This window comes from Emys orbicularis, chromosome 25 (genome assembly GCF_028017835.1).
Source record: "Emys orbicularis isolate rEmyOrb1 chromosome 25, rEmyOrb1.hap1, whole genome shotgun sequence".
NCBI classification, from domain to species: Eukaryota; Metazoa; Chordata; order Testudines; family Emydidae; genus Emys; species Emys orbicularis.
The window spans coordinates 9,395,777-9,413,828 of NC_088707.1; the positions used below are offsets into that span (position 1 = coordinate 9,395,777).

Sequence of the window (18,052 nt, forward strand, 5' to 3'; positions counted from 1 at the left end):
TAGTGAAGGACAGGATTTCCAGAGCCCAAACTAGATGCTGCACACTCTCCATGCTACTACCCATGCACCCCTCTCCAGAAGTGGGGGCAGAATATAGGTGCCTGCGGAGTGCCTCTGCCACTGCTCTGTGGAATAGTAGGAAGAACTCCTTCATCCCCAGCCCCCAAGGAGATCCCCAGTTCACAGCCTGAGGAACTGAGGATGTGAAGCCCATATACATAAATTAATAGATACTACAGCATTTGTTCGAAAGGCTCCCACATGAATATTGTGCACCATACACTATTTCAGCTTCATTTCAACCCCTAAAATGGATCATTTTGTACCTTTCTGATCGTTATTAAATTGGTATATATCTAAATTACAATAAAAAGCTACAATAAACCAGAAGAGCTGGATATCTTACCAAAATAGAAAAACTGCACAAAGTGGTAACATAAGAGAAGTAAGCCCTCGAAGGAAAATGATACAAGCATTACCTTGCCCAGATCGGCCCTGGCGGGAGTCTACACTTGCCTGTCTTCGGTCTGGTGGTTCCTCGCTCCCTCCATCTGCATGAGAACCAAAACAGCATAAGTATATCAACATAGCAGATAGGTCAGGTAGACGCAACTTTTCCTCAAATACCATCACTTATCTTCTAGAAACAGCAGAAAAACAGGTCAATCTTGTTGTGTGCGTGACGAAATTAAAAAGGAGGAAAAAAACAAATGCCTATATCCTGCACGGTATTTTTTTTATTTCTGTATAGCCCACTATAGCCACAATGCATGAGGTCCTTGCAGATGCATAGACTAAAAAAAACAAAAAAAACTGCCTTTAATTTTCTTCTGCCGATCCCAAACTTCTTAAAATCAGAATCATACTTGTGCTTTTTCCATGAGTCAATTAATTCCTTTGTCTTGAACAGTTTTGTAAAAATACTAAATTTAACGTATGTGAAACAAGTCCACAGTCAGCAGTAAATTGGAATATTGTGTTAAATATTGCTTCCCTTTGAAAATAATTCTATAAACAAACCAGGAAAAAAAAAATGTTTCTTGTTATCTCCTCCTGAAACTGTTTAGTAAAGCTGCAGCAGTAAATAGTAACAAGTAAATCTTGCCAGACAGATACTGAAAAGAACATGTAAATATTTTACAATTAATTACATGCCACTCTTCATTGATCAACTGACCAGATTAGTAACAATAGATGAGCAGATCAATAGAGATGTTTCAGTACATGTAGCAAACACAAGCTGAAAGCAGAAACAAGGAACTAGCAATTAAATGCATCATACTCTGAGAGTTACTTTAGCCTGGCTGTACAGAACGTTAAAGACCATAACAACATATACAAATATAGCAAGTACATGGTACAATCCAAAAGCCATTAGTCCTTACACAGGCAAAACTTCTAATGTCTTTAAGAAGTATTTTAAAGTGATAAAACTTCTTTAAATAGGAGGTTTACATCAGTAAGAACTTCAGGACTGGGCCAATAGCTTTGAGTGTACAGAAAGGTAAAACTTATGATTGAAATAAAAGTATAGTATTATATTAAAATATATAAAATATTTTTATAGATAAATCAACTGAACTTTGTCACAACCTGCTCAGTGATTGCATGCAAAAATGCTTCTTTCTTTTGAATGATCCTGCTGGTTCTGGTTTGAGAGAGACCCTATACTTCAATTGGGGCATATCAATAAAATTAGCATGAGAATGTCTAAAACCCAAAGCTTTGTTTCTTGGCTAGGAAGAGCAATGATCCTAGGACAGCTGTCCACAAGGGCCAGTTTCCCAAAGCAAGTTACAGCTTGGCAGCCCTTGTAACTCATGTCAGCTGCTTCTGGCACCAGGGTGCAGGTGAACTCCAGCCATGTCACTTTCCCTGGTCATGTTTCTATTCTGGCTGTGTAACCCACACACCTTCTGGGAGTGGTGTCAAGGAAAAGATGTCATAGGAACTATTCTAGCAGCTCTACAATGTTCAAGAATCCCACTACATGGGGTTATCCTCCTGGGGTTCACTACGCTGAGTTTAGAGCTGCCCCGTGCCATTGGAGTGGCACAAAGCAGTACTAATACAACTGAGGACGGAGTGGATATACCTACATTGTTAGTTATAGTATAAAATTCGTATTCCTTCCCTTGGTTTTTGAAAATTATTGTGCATGAAGACAGAATGAAAATCACCAACAGCCCCCTGGCTACAAGCCCAGATTGACAACCTCTAAGTCATGGAAGTTTCAAATGAGTGCTTTCATTCAGAGTATGAAAACACAATTCAAGATGATGACTTGGTTAACTGAATTTTTTATAAAGGGCTCTAAAGAAATATCACAGTAGATGGAAAAAAACAGAGAAAAATCTATATCTGTGAGAAAGGGCATGCATTATTAAAACATCAAAAGGTACACACTTTTTTTACTTTTATGATCTATACTCTATCATGTAGAGCATTCAAATAAAACTTAAAAATCTTATTAGAATTCTTTTAAAAAACTAGATTAAAAGGAATAGGTGAAATATTTGTTTCCATGAAATTGGTTTTTAAGTAGTAAAGTTATTTGGAATATCAGATAGTACCTCTTTATACACTGCCTCTCCACAACTATTTAGGTAATAGTGATACTAGTCAGTTTGATTATACTTGAATTAAACACTTTTAAACAACAAAGTAAGCTCAAACGAGCTGTGGTAAGCATACATTTTCACTGGCTAGCATAGAAAAACATCATACATTATCTTTAAAATGCCTTTCACAATAATTTAGAAGCTTAAAGAACTCCATATTCCCTAAGTACTCTAGTGTATGCCTGAAAAACATAGTAGTTTAAAAGATACTGAAAATCTAATTAATCTAAAATCTAATCTAATTCCACATATAAGGGCTAAATTGTTCTTAACGGCCATGCACTGTTCGGAGGGAGGACTCTCCTGCAGAAGCAGCACACACATGCAGTGTGCACTCTGGTGTGAAGTTTAGTAGCGAAGGAAGAGAGATAGCTGGTGTACCATGATCCCACGCTCACCTCAACCCTTCCTTTTTGCACATTTGAGCAGGGCCAGCCACAATATATTAATGCCCTTTATAAAAACAATGTAATTAGAATTTAGGAGACAGAGATGCTTAAACTACCAGATAAGTACCCAATGAAATTACTATCAATAAAGCAATCAGTTACCAATACTGGTTTCAGAATTATCTGGCTCTCCAATTTCCCTTTAAGCAGTGCCTTCACAAACCAACAGAAATCTCCACTAACATAGGATTTATTGAATGTATACCGAGAGAAAGAAACATCATGTGCATCTTTACCTTATAAAAGCAAACAACAGGGGATGACAGAGAGGAAAAGATGAAGAGGCTCAAGGTTTAAAACTTTTACACATCATGTACTGTATCTAAGATGGACTCCTACCAAAGTTGTGCAGGGCTACACTTCTGAGAACTCACTTACCTCATTTGTTCTATTTTATTGTCTTGAGATCCTTAACATGTTTCCTACACCTTCTTATATGCCCCTGACTGTACTTTTTGAAAAAGTTCCTGTTTTTCTTTGGACATAATTTTGTACTGTATAGTGGTAATCACTAGTATCGGTTAAGTCCCAGTTTGTTGTATTTAACACTGTATCCTCCAGTGCTCTCAAAGGGTTAATAAAACTAACATGCCATTGTTGTAGACCCATAATTGCTGCAGTCGCCCTGTGATGAGAGGTAGCACTAGCAGTCAAAAGACAATATGTAATGATGTGTCTCTTCGGACAGGAAGTGTGATAGACTTCAAGAGCGGGAGGAAGGAAGCCAAACAGCCAATCTGCATCTGGGATCATATTAATCACAAACTGTTTCCATTTTTCATTTTAACAAAGGCAACAATCATTTTCCATCAAACAAAATGAAGCAGTAATAATATAGTTCATTATATCTCCTTTAGTGAGGCAGTAAACATAACCTGCCGGTTGGAAGTCTGAAGCCTTTTGCCTTAATTAATCAGTATCCTTTTCTGGCTACCACATTTTCATCCACTTTTCAACATCACACCCAAACTGTAGAACTGAGATGGTTTTCATATTCTTTTTCTTTTAAAATAAATATATTGTTGCCCTTTGCCCAGGGGAAGAAGTTTTGAGGCCTGGAGGAGATTTATGTGACACAGAGTCAGGTATCAACCTTGTGTGTTTTGTTTATTTATGTACCATTTCCTCAAACAGAGGTAGCAACTAACTGCACACAGGCAACTTTTTCCTCTTGAAGAAACCTCAAGTAAGGGCTGCTGCCCCAACTTAGAAAGGGTCTGTGTTTGTCTCTCTCCAGGACTCACACATACCCAAATGCTTGACACACTCTATAATAAGCGCCTGTGTTATACTCCTGAGAAACCCCTATTCAAAGGCTCCTCTCCAACCTTATGGTCTGGAAAAGGCAGGACCCTCCTTTTGTGCAATTACTCTGCAATACAAAAGAAGCTCAGAAAGGTCTAATTGCCCAGACAACGAAGAATGCTTGAACCCACTCAATAACCCTAACAACTCTCCCAGGGCATTTATTGCAATATTTTAAAATATCCACTTTGTGACACAACAGTTCAAAAATGATATGTACAGAACTCCAGGTTCCAGCCCTGCAAATATCAGTAACAGGGACTTACTTCAGGCAAGCAAAAGATCCTGCCACAACTCTGCGGGAAAGCAGTTGTACAGGAATTTCTGCTAACACGTAACATTCAACAATAAATTGTTGAATCCATCTAGAAATAGTTTGGGAAGATGCAATATGACCCAGGCGATTTTTAGCATAAAACATGAATAATACATATGGATTTATGAAAACTTTTAGTTCTATTTCAATAATATCGAAGAGCTCTTCCCGCACCCAAAGTATGTAAAACAGATGCTCACTTATTAGTAAATGGTCTTGGAAAAACTACTGTTAAATTAATTGTCTGATCGATGAGAAATTCAGAAACCACTTTTGGCAAAAAAAATGGGATCATGTCTAAGAACAATGTTATCTTTATGAAAAACCATAAATGATGGATCGGCCATCAAGGTATTTAACGTAATTCACTCACACTGCTGGTTGATGTTATGGCAATAACATATGCCACCATACAAGATAAATAACACAAAGAACACTCAGCCACGGGTTCACAATGCATCTGAAGTTATCATCGCTGATGGTGAAGGTGGCTTGAACTGGATGCCTCTGAGGATATTTGCAATGACTGAGCACCATGTCAACGAGTTCAGAATGTCTCGAGGTAGGTCAACATTTGAATACTGTCCAGATCTGTCCTGCAGATTTGAGAAATCCAATGCTGCGTTGGCCTCTTTTTCAGACTCGCAAATGGAGTCACATAAGTAATAACTGCCATGAGACCCAGAAAGAAAGTAGCTTTATGAATGACATATTTGAATGTTTAAAATATATTGCACCATTTTTAAAAATCTGCCCTCAGGTAGAAAGGCTTTCCCTGATACTGAGTCCAGTACAGAGCCTATATATAAAATTCTCTGAGTTGGACAGAGAGTAGAGTTTTTGACATTTAGAAGTAGCACCAGGGCTGGAAAAAAAGGTGGTTATATAAGTGATGTGACTTAATAGATCTTCACAAACAGCATCCTTCAACAGCCAATCATCCAAAAATGATGAACTAAAATACCCTGCTTTCTCAAATGAGCTGCTATCACAGAGAGGCACTTCGTAAATTCTCTTGTTGCTGTGGCCAGGTCAATGTAATAAGCTTCTATTTGCTGATAAAATGGGCTAACATGTCTCCAAATAGAGGAAGGGAAGAATCCTTGCTAATCGGCTCTCAATACGCGACCCTCACATCAAATCTGAGGACTGCTGTTCAACAAAGATGACATGGAAGGAGCATATTGTTTAGATTTAGGCCTCAATCTGAAAGATCTCTTCTTGTGTTGGCTCTGGAAAGATGTAGGGTGCTGGTGTTGTAGCTCATGCCTTTGAATTGATGAGAAATAAAATGAGGAAGACTGTGGATAATACTCTCTCTCATAATGGAAAGGAGTAGAAGATCACCACCTAGTAGAAGAAAACAAGCTAAAAAAATTGGGGCCATTGAGCTTGTCTCCTTGAGCTTTCCCAGTCATCTTTTCACTGAAAAGCCCACCACCTTCAAAGGGGAGATCCTTCACCTTAATTCTAGTATCCAAAGCCAGAGAAAAAGAGCAAAGCCAAGTATGTTTCCTCAGAGTAACTGAAGAAGCCAATCCTCTGGCAGAAGAGCCTGAGGCATCAAACAAAGCTCTGAGAGCATGCTTTGCCACATTTTGACCTTCCATTAGGATCGCATTTGCTAATCTCCTGTTATCATCCAACAAATCCTGCACAAACAATATTGTTTTTTTCCAAAGGCGGAATTCATAGCGAGCCATAATTGCTTAATAATTTGCTACCCTAATACTAAGGGAATCAATATTCTTTCCCTTCTCTATCAGCAGGATTGGAACGTGCTTGTTCAGACCTCAATCTGCTACTGGCAGTAGCCACCAATAGTGGACTATGTACACATGTGTGAAAATATGAAAACTGCTCCAAGGGTATCTGATGTAATTTGTTTGCCTTCTTGGAAACAGGCTGGCAAGAGACAGGCGTGGACCAAACTGTCTTAGGATCCAGCAGACCACTGAGAATTAGTAATGATAACCTACTACTGGAGATAGCGCCAACAATGTTGAACACTGGATGGAAGGTTTCCTCCATGGCAACTGAAGGTAAGTGCAATATAGACGCCATGTGATCCACCAGGTCATGAAACTGCAGAGCATCCTCACAGCATCCTCTGTACCAGATGACTGGAGGGTAGCTAATGTAACACGGATGTTTAAAAAAGACTCCAGAGGTGATCCTGGCAATTACAGGCCAGTAAGCCTAACTTCAGTACCAGACAAACTGGTTGAAACTATAGTGAAGAACAGAATTATCAGACACAGATGAACACAATATATCAAGGAAGAGTCAACATGGCTTTTTAAAATGGAAATCATGGCTCACCGATCTATCAGAATTCTTGGAGGATGTCAACAAGCATGTGGACAAAGGTGATCCAGTTGAGACAGTGTGCTTGGACTTTCAAAAAGCCTTTGACAAGGTCCATCACCAAAGACTCTTCAGCAAACTAAGCAGTCATAGAGTAAGAGTGAATCAATAACTGGTTAAAAGTCAGGAGACAATGGGTAGGAATAAATGGTAAGTTTCCACAGTTGAGAGAGGTAAATAACGGGATCCCCCAAGGATATGTATTGGAACCAGTTGTGTTTAACATATTCATAAATAATCTGGAAAAACGGGGTAAACAGTGAGGTGGCAAAGTTTGCAGACAATACAAAATTACTCAAGAGAGTTAAGTCCAAAGCTGTCTGTGAAGAGTTACAAAGGGATCTCACTAAACTGGGTGACTCAGCGACAAAATGGCTGATGAATTTCAATCTTGACAAACTCCTCAGAGGGCCAGCTGAGTAGCTTAGAATGTGGTCTATAACAGACAGACAATTACTGTTACATTCCTTTTGCCAGTTACACAGAGCATAAGAAACCATAACAATCATGTACAGTAACATTCAGCACAGGTTATAAATGAGTATATGCTACCTGTGCCTTCTGTTTCTAGTTCCTTGTTTTTCTTCTTCTACCAATTATCCCTTTAAAAACCATGGCACAACAAATCCCCCACAAGCACAAGACAGATGCATTTTTTCAAGTGACTGGGAAAGGGGAAACCCACAAGAGGTTTCAGCAACCCTAAAAAAATAATCCAGTGAACAAACCACTGCACAGTAATTACCAGACCAGCCTTTGAATACAAGCAAGTTGCATCTGCAGTCAATTTGATCTCATGTCAGCAATAACATGCTGCCTCCAGCTCACCTCATCCCCAGGTATTCATGTTTATGTTAAAGGCAAAGAGACCAGGTAATAAAAACAGCAATAAAGTGACATCAGCCTGACACTGCTACTCCTTTATTTAATTGCAATTGTCCTTACAGCACAGAGGGTGCCTATTTCTTTTTGTTAAGTTCTTTATCTCCTTTTTGTCTGACAAAGCAATCATTAGCAGCAGGCAAGCACAAGGGTGGGTCAGGTTTCTCAATGCATGCTGGGAAATCTGCTGCAAGAACAGACTGCATTAGATATACCAGTGTTAACAAAGAGCACTCCAGCGTAACAGCTTGAGTCAATATTTGTAAAAGTCTGAACTATACAATGCACCTCACTGTATAAAGACTGTTTGTAAAACACAGGACGCCCACAATAAACCAGGCCAGTAGTTAGAAACTGATTTGATTCCAGCCCAGTCTGTCATCCCTGCCAGAAGAAAGGAGTACTTCATGCACACTATATCTAATACAATGTGGCTCAAAAGGCTCACAACTGCCATCAGGATCCTGAAATACACACATGGAAAGTCAAATTACCAAATTTGATCAAAGCATGCTGATTACAACACGGGACTGTAGCAGGATCAATCCCATGGCCTTAGGGCACTGTTGCCATGTGAGTGACCAGCTCAGTTCCCTTTCCAGACTGTGTGAATGTCTCTGTCTTATCAGGGGCTTGCAAGCACCATGGAGGTTGAGCATCCCAGTGGATTCAGGTCAGGCTAAGTAATGACATGCTCTAAATGCAGCTATTTAGTATTTGTCTACAGGAGATTTATCCCTAAAATTGTACCTCCGCTGGCCAGTAAAACAGAGATAAGGAAAGAGGGGACCAGAATAGCACAAATGCATTACTAAAAAGAGACAGTATAATGTAGCCAAAACTTCTTCCTAATAACAAAGTTTACATACAATTTAACAACACTTCTTCTCTTAAATAAACATGCTCATTACAAAATAACTATATTTTCTAACAAATGAACATTGCTATTGAAATCACTCAAAAAAGGGATTTAATAAAAAAGGAGACAATATCACAGGGCCGGGAACCCATTGGCCCTGATCCCCCTCCCACCGTCCGAACCCCTCGGTCCCAGGCCGGAGTACCCTCCTACACCGCAAACCCCTTATCCCCAGCCCCACCCCAGAGCCCGCACCCCCAGCCAGAGCCTTCCCTCCCCCGCACCCTCCCGTCCCAGCCCGGAGCCCCCTCCTGTACCCTGAACGCCTCATTTCTGGCCCGACCCCGGAGCCCACACCCCCAGCCAGAGCCCTCACCCTTTCCCACACCCCAACCCCAATTTTGTGAGCATTCATGGCCCACTGTAATTTCTATACCCAGATGTGGCCCTCGGGCCAAAAAGTTTGCCCACCCCTGCAATATCATCTAACAATTCAATCCCTCCATGCAGGGGGTACTGCACTGAAAGTGTGTGTGTGTGTGTGACAGAATCCACCTTATAAAGGGCCAGCTCATATACAGAGAACTTCAACCTTTATTACTGCCAGTACCCTGATTCATTTGTGAACATTACTTCCACTATTTAAACAGCAAATATTTTTCCTTAATGGCTTTCTTATTTCCATCCACCATCACTCTTATCTATAAATGTAATTTTAGAAAGTATTTTTATTTCGTTTTAGATGCATTAATTTATACTTTTGTTCTGTTCTTTATATTAGAATAACAGCTGGATGACTAGACTCACAACTAGAACACAAAGCTGCAACAAACTTTACAGTAATGAGTCAATGGAGTGCGAAAGCTCAGAATGCAAAAAAGGAAGAATATCAACACCCCAACTATAATATCATTGCCTTAACATGAAAAGCAATCCAATAATAGCTTTCCAACTGTGGCAAGTTTATTATGCAAAGTAATGGGGAGCTATAAATCATAGCAATGTTTTCATAGACATGCTATTACATTTGGTAATTGCTAATATATTGGTCTCCAACAGTCAGAGAGTAAAGGCATATTTTCCACACAAAGACGCTAATAATTAAGAAAATATAATCGATATAGGTACTGCTTGATCTCATATCTGAAATGAGTTTAGAAAAGCAGAGAGTTCATACTCAGTTAATATGGATAGTGTTTTCTCCTTATTATAGTTTTAAATATAGAAACACTGGATGTATGAGCAGCGAGAGAGAGGAAGATAATTTCATTGAAGTATGGTACTTATTGTACCCATGTTCTGGGGATAACTTTCTATATCATAAAAGCTGCAGCATCACAAACAAGAAATCCTTTCTGGAATCGTGGTTATGATGAGAAAAGATGCAGTCCAATATGATGTATTATTAACACTGATTAATATATACCTACAGACTCAGAGTGGCTAACTCTGTTAAGTATCTCTATTTATATTGCATATTTTAATTTTATAGAGAGAGACATACATGTATTTCATATTTTGGTGCACATCAAAGTAAGCATTCGCTTTACAGTTATGTAAAGTTTGGCATAGTAAGAGAGGTTGAGTGATTTGCTCTCCATTCGTTGAGCACATGACTAACACCTGTAGAGTCACTATTCATTTCCATTTCAGAAGTGGAATCTGATTCCATGTTCAGTAAAGTTAATGATACTTATCTCCTTTGTAAAGCGCTTCAAGATCAATTGTTGAAAAGTGCTATATAAGAGCTACGTATTATTATTACTGTATACTTTCAACTTTAAACCTATATTGATGAAAGTACTATTTCCAAAGTTTCTAAACAAAAGCTACACCTCATCTTGACTATCTGCACTGTTTTACTGCTGGGGAGTTAGCTGGTGGAGAGAATACAATATGCAGTCAAAAGTATGCACTGATTACTGCAAGCAGAAACATGTTGCATGGAAGGCTAATCCAGAGATACAACAGAGACTAAGAATATCCACATTACCAACGAAGATGCCTCCAGAAGACAGTCAATCCCTATTCAGATGCTCGTCTCAAGACTCTGTGCGGTTGACTGTGAATGCTAAGAGGACTGGAAATAACAATGGAAATCCAGTTATATTTTCATGTTGAAGGGTATGACTGGGTTTTATACATATGTATTCAGAACCTTTTGTTTAGTTAATGGATGTGCCCTTATTGACAAGCCAAAGATGAGATTACATACCTGTAACTGGAGGTTATTCAAGATGTGTGGTCTTATTTGGATTCCAAATGTCGGTGTGTATGCACGCCATGCGCCAGAAGGTTTTCTTAGCAGTGTCCATTGAGACACACGTGCATCATGCATCCCCTCATGCTCGCGGCCGAGGGTATAATAGGCTGTGTGGGTCGACACCTCTCCAGTGTCTCTCTTACCGCTGAGTGATCGAGTCCGCAGCAGAGGGGATGGAGGAGGGGGTACTGGAATCCAAATAGGGACCACACATCTCAAAGAACCTCCAGTTACAGGTAAGTAACCTCCTATTCTTCTTCGAGTGATGGTCTCTATATGGATTCCAAACATGGGTGAGCAGCGAGCAGGGATTAGCGTGGAAGTGTAGTCTCTAGTACAGTGTGGCTTACAACTGCGTCTGCAGCCGCCAGCTGCATGATGGCATAGTAGGACGGGAAGGTGTGTATGGAGTGCCACATTGCTGCGTGACAGATGTTCTACAATGAGACATCTGTGAGGCAGGTCAATGTGGCTGTGTGCACTCACATAGAATGCGCTTTCATCCATCTGGCGATGGTACGTTGGTGCACATGAAACATTCATGGATGCACCCAGAGACCCATTTAGACATGCGTTGCAAGGAGAGGGCTTGTCCCTTGTACCAGTCGGCATTGGCTATAGCGTCTTGGTGAAGCACAAAAGGAACGGATTTGGGGAAAGCAGAACACTAGGGCACAGTGGAAGCAGAGGGAGTGCAGGACTCTGTCTGCGTGGGAGGTGTGAGATTTGGGACAGAAGACAGGAAGATGGATGGTTTCCTCCCTAGGGAGGAATTTCAGGTGTAGCCACAAGGAAATGTTATCTTTGTGGAAGATGGCGTAAGAGGGGTCAATCATCATGGCTGCCAGCTCACTGACCTGTCTAGTCGAGTTAATGGCTACTAAGAAGATCACTTTCACGGAGAGATGGGTGAGGGAGCACGTTGCCAGTAGCTCAAAGGGTGTTTTCGAGAGAACGGAGAGAACGAGAATAAGGTCCCATGAGGGTGTGGGCTTGAGGACTGGCAGGAAGGCATTGGGCAGGCCCTTTAGGAAATGAATGGTGATAAGGTTTGTGAACAGTGAGGCGCCGTCCATTGGGGGAAGAAAGGCAATGAGCACTGCCAAGTGGACCTGGACAGAGCTGTGGGTAAAGCCTGATGTTTTGAACTCAAGAAGATAGTCTAGGACAACAGGTATGGATATCACAGTCAGGGGTTGCTGATGGCAGTGAGCTCATGAGGTGAAGTGCTTCCATTTCACTCGGTAGCAGACCCTGGTGAATGCTCTCTTGCTTTGAGTAAGGATGTGTTGCACTAGACTGGAATATGCGCTGTCTACCCTCAAGCCCCATCCAAAAACCAAGTTGTGAAGTAAAGAAAGCGCAAATGAGATGCTGGAGTCTGCCCCGATTGTGCGTGAGGAGATCTACGAGTGTTTGGAGGTGGCGTGGTGTGCAGGCAGAGAATCTGAGGAGGTCCATGAACCAAAAATAACATAGCCAGAATGGGGTTACAAGCAAATCCCAGCAAATCTTGCATAGCACTTGTGGGAGGAGGGAAATGGGGGGAAAGGTGTAGCAGAGACCACTCGTCCTGGGGAGGAGAAGAGCATCACCCTGCAAGTCCTCCCCTATAGCTCTCCTGGAACAATAAAGGGGCAGGTTGCAGTTCTCGTGAGTGGCGAAGAGATCCCAGCACAGTGTGGCCCATTTGTGGAAGAACCACTGGAGTGTGGAATTGTGTAGTTCCCACTTGTGGTTCACCTAGAGTCCTGCTGAGCGCGTCGACCAGGGAATTTTGGGTGCCTGAAGGGTACATGGTTTGGAATGTCACTTGGTGTTTGATGCACCAGTTTCAAAAGTGGATGGACTCAGAGCAGAGGGAGGGAGACTTGGTGCCACCCTGCTTGTTGATGTAAATTACGGCTGTGATGTTGTTGGAGAGCACATGAATGTGTCTGGACTGAATGAGAGGGAGAAATACCTGGCACGCAAAATGGACTGCCTGCAATTCCAGGACGTTTATATGAATCCTAGTGTCTCGTGACGTCCAAACGCCTTGGGCTGTGTGACGTTCCAGGTGTGCTCCCCAACCCATGAGGGAGGGATCCATTGTGATGGTGACTTGCAGGGTAGGAGGGGCAAAGGGGGCATCAACCATGACCTTGGAAGGGTCAGTCCACCACATGAAGGAGGCCAGAACTGTCCAGGGGACCAGGACTCTGGTGTCCAAATGATGCCTGTGTGGTCTGTAGACAGAGAGAGGCCACAGCTGTAGGCAACGCATGCAGTGTCACCGAGGTACAGGCTGCCATATGTCCAAGGAGGGAGAGACGGCCTGGAGTCCCACTTTGGCCAACAGCCGTCCCTCATCCAACAGTGCCATGAACTGCTGCTGTTGGTCCAGTGGCAGCTTGTCCCTGAACTCTGTTATTTTACTGTAATTGTTGAAGTCATGTTTAGCTAGCAGAGCCTGATAAGGCAATGCGGAACTGGAGCCCTGCTGAGGAGTAAACTTCCTTGCCTAGCACGTCCATCCTCTTTGCTGCTCTGTCTGGGGGAGTGGATTTCTGCGAGTGCTGGTGGGCCCACTCCACCGCTGCATAGACTACGAGTTGTGGGTGAATGTGTAAAAAGGAAGTCTGTTCTACTAATATTGATTCTGCTTATCAATAAGAACACATCCATTTACAAATAAAAAGATGATGAATGAAAATAGGTAACAAAGTCAATGATACAGAAAATCTGAATAGGGCTATAGAGCAAATATTCCAACATACCTAAATGACTCAGAAGCCTGAGTTCCATCGACTTCCAATGGGATACAGGTTCCTAAATCAGTTAGGTGTTTTGAAAATTTTTTTAGCCATCACACACAATTTCACAGTACACTGGAAGAAACTCTTATGCAATATTCAGAATTTCCATAATACCAATATTTGTTTTTGAAACATCTTTTCATGAACAATCTTCATGTGGAATTATGGACAAGGCTAGAAGATACCCTAAAATAATAGCTCATTATCTCAATCATTTAAATAAATGTAATATTGGTCTTTTTGGAAACTACATAAAGTTAATGGGGCAGTGTGGGAAGTAATCAGCTGAAAATAATGTTTACTGTCACTAAATTAGAAAGGTACTAATTTGCTGTAATCCAAGTGCATCAACTTACAATTATTTATATGAGTTTAGATTTCAAGCTGTTTTGAGGAAATACAGGATCATCCAATAAAACCAACTGAAGTTCTAGAAACTGAAGATCTTCCACAGAGCAGGAAAACAAAAAACAAAGCCAGCATCTTCAGTATATATAAGGGGACCCAATTTGCCAAGAAAGTGGGAGCTAGAATTTTTATCTACCATTGTTCAAGGATGAGTACTGCTGGTGGTTTCGAACCATTCTCTCAACCCACCAGATTCAGTAATAACTTTCCCGAAAGTGAAAAAAATATATAAAAATTAAACATTTATTTTAGATTATTATAGTGTTAGAACTCAAATCCTGGACAAATTTAATTATTTGGAAATTGCATCAGTTTTGGGGTAGGAAGCAATGTTTTTCACAAGTACTCAGTAACAAATAAATTCCAAAATTGCTAGGTGTTGCTCAAGGCACTTGAAACAAACATCCTTATTTCATACTCTTGGTTTGAAGTCTGCAGTGGAAGATGGAAATATTTTCTCTAGCACATTAAGAACCTACTATGCCATCAAAATTGGAAGAAACCTGAAAATAAATAGTTTGTATCAGATTACAATTGTATCACGCAGAGCCATCTCTGTTATAACCCTTGAGGTTCTAAACAATAATGGAAATTTGCCAACAGATTTATATAGCTATTCTTTATGAGATTTTCAGTGGCCTTTGACTGTCAAAATGTATCAAATTGTTAAAAGCAATTATGTAGTAAAAAATAAAAACAGGTTCAGTGTAATTGGGAAAAATTAATAAATAACTTTGAGGGTTCAATTACAAAGTACTACTCCACCACTCAAAAATTAATGGTCAATAAAGACCCTTACAAACAGAAATCAAGCCAGGATTTAAAAACAAGAATTAAGCATGTAAAGAAATTCTCTCCAACAGAATGATATGTCAAAGAAAAAGTGATACATACATCTAAATACTGTGCATTTTTATTATCTTGTGTGCCAGCTGTATGCATGTCCAAGCTAACTTTAATGATATACCTGCCGTTATTTACTTCTTGCTATAATGTGTGACTCCAGACTAGCAGGATATACTATATATAGAATTAAAAATCCATAGAGGTGACAATTCACAGGACATGCATTGTATAGTCCAAGTTAATAACACGCTACAATACTGTGCAATCTAAGAATATGTAGTTATCATTGTTCCCTGATACACAGTAAAAAAAATTTTTTTACATCAGGCATTTGGATATGGTCATTCTGGGCCTAAAGCCACTAAAGTAAAATAAATGTAATGATAGACCATATCCATTCTGCAATAATAAGTTTACAATATAGCACAGTGGGTAGAATATATATGTATACATGAAACTACAGCTAGCAAGGCATTATATATCAGTAAAATAATGAAGATGCTGGCTTTTAGACAGTGAAATACAATTACATTTTGTAAATGATAACTGTCTCCATCCAACTTTCCTACTCAGTTTAGGCCTGGTTTTCAGAAGTGCTGAGCACTCATCTTCCATTAACATCTATGGCAGGGGTGAGTGCTCAGCAGCTAACAAATCAACTCCCTTGTGCTTTAACACAGGAAGACATTACCAGCAAGAATACATCGATACAAAAAATCCAGTAAAGTTATGCATTTATACAGATGTAGAAAAGTGCAACAATGTGGTATAAATATACATCTTCTTAGATGTTAGAATAATCAAAGACATGCCTTTACACCTGATTAACTACATGATTGGGACAAATACTCGCATTGTGCAAGATTCAACATCTCCTGTTCCTTTAATTGAAAGCTAAGAAAGCCTCATCACCAGATATTTAGTCCTTCGAGGAGACTTCCAACAAAAACAGGGAAGACAAATCTCCTTATTCCTGATGTTACTGTGATAAGAAACAAGCAGAAACAATCTGGGTTTTGTTTTTTAAAAGAAGACTTTCAGGTCTTCTTAATAAATCACAGAGCAACACAAAAAGGGTATAAACGTTTTTTTTTTTTCCTTTGTAGGTCAACTTTAAAATAATTGTAGATTTGTATTTTTGGAAAGTGATTATTTTGAAGGTGTTGCCCCATTTTTACCAATTCAACAACTGTTCCCATGGAAACAGGAGCAGGGGGGGGAAATGCTAACAGCAGAGATGTTTGAACTTAATCAGCTATTAAAATATCTCTTGAACAGTTCACCTGTGTTGTTTTTTATTTGTCTGTCTTGTCTTATTCATAGATTCTTCAGGGCACAGGATATGTCTTATTTAAATTAATAGTATTATAAACTTTTTAGAACAACACTGCAAGTCCCCTTTTTTAAACAGTACTAGATGACTTTAGGATCTAACAGTCTCCTAAAGTCTGTAGTACAGTACACCATCTCGGTAAAAACTAAAATTGAATAGTAAAAGATTTTCCTGCTATTACAGGGGCATTATTTGAAACAGCACAAATCAACCAGAAGTGGCAAAACCTTTGTCAACCACTCAGGTGCCTCTTTTAACCATTACCCATTTTATAAAGCTGAAGAATGCCTGAGTACCATGCAATAATTGCCTTTAGACCAGTGGCTCTCAACCTTTCCAGATTTCTGTACCCCTTTCAGGAGTCTGATTTGTCTTGCGTACCTCCAAGTTTCACCTCTCTTAAAAACAACTTGCTTACAAAATCAGACATAAAAATACAAAAGTGTCACAGCACACTATTACTGAAGAATTGCTTACTTTCTCATTTTTACCATATAATTATAAAATAAATCAATTGGAATATTAATGTTGTACTTACATTTTAGTGTATAGTATATAGAGCAGTATAAGCAAGTCATTGTATGAAATTTTAGTTTTTACTGACTTCGCTAGTGCGTTTTATGTAGCCTGTTGTAAAACTGGGCAAATATCTAGATGAGTTGATGTACCCCCCCGGGAGACCTCTGCGTACCCCCAAAGATACGCCCTGGTACCCTGGTTGAGAACCACTCCTTTAGACTGTATTATAGTGCTCACCAGTTGAACTTAAAGAAGGGGCATTTGAAAGAGAGGACGGAGAAAAACATAAGCACATGGGGACAGAGGGAGTATGTGACAGAATGAAGAATATTGATTCATTAGTTTTTAGTCAAACTTTTCTGGGCAAACTCACCTTGGTGCAACTTTATCTGATGGAGACTTGAAAATCAAGTTAAGTCTGGGGATTCCAATATATATATATTACTTACTATACATAAGCTTGTACAAGAATTCCAGTGTGCATTATATTTCAGTTTGTATTATATTATGGTAGTATCTCCAGAGTTAAGATTGTGTTGCAATTTCCATTTAAAGCAGAATTAAATTCTGCTGTTTTACACTGTAGTCATAGAATCATAGAATTATAGAATATTAGGGTTGGAAGAGACCTCAGGAGGTCATCTAGTCCAATCCCCTACTCAAAGCAGGACCAACACCAACTAAATCATCCCAGCCAGGGCTTTGTCAAGCCGGGCCTTAAAAACCTCTAAGGATGGAGATTCCACCACCTCCCTAGGTAACCACCCTCCTAGTGAAATAGTGTTTCCTAATATCCAACCTAGTGGTGAATTCCATCTCCAAATTTGGCAGAAACATCCTTCAAAAGGGAATTAATTTTCTAGGATTCTTTTTTATTTAAAAGTTTACATAATTTCTGCAGTGAACAGCTTTAGAAATACTTCCTTTTTGAAATTTAGACCGGTTTTCAGATTTTTGGGACCCCTGTTAACTTAAAAAACGGAATGTTCTATACCATTCAAATTTCACCCACTAATCATCTTCACAATGTCTCAAATATAGGCTAAATGGAAGCCAACATCAATAGAATCAATTTGAATATATTCA

General features: G+C 39.8%; 1 protein-coding gene across 1 annotated transcript in view; it reads right to left on the reverse strand.

Moving 5' to 3' along the window:
- Positions 1-18,052, reverse strand: part of TANC2 (tetratricopeptide repeat, ankyrin repeat and coiled-coil containing 2) — a 513,617-nt gene that overhangs the window by 328,144 nt on the left and 167,421 nt on the right. Inside the window, exon 3 of the mRNA XM_065422604.1 lies at positions 480-551. Within this exon, the coding sequence (XP_065278676.1) occupies positions 480-551 (72 nt within the window). The remainder of the gene's footprint in view (positions 1-479; positions 552-18,052) is intronic.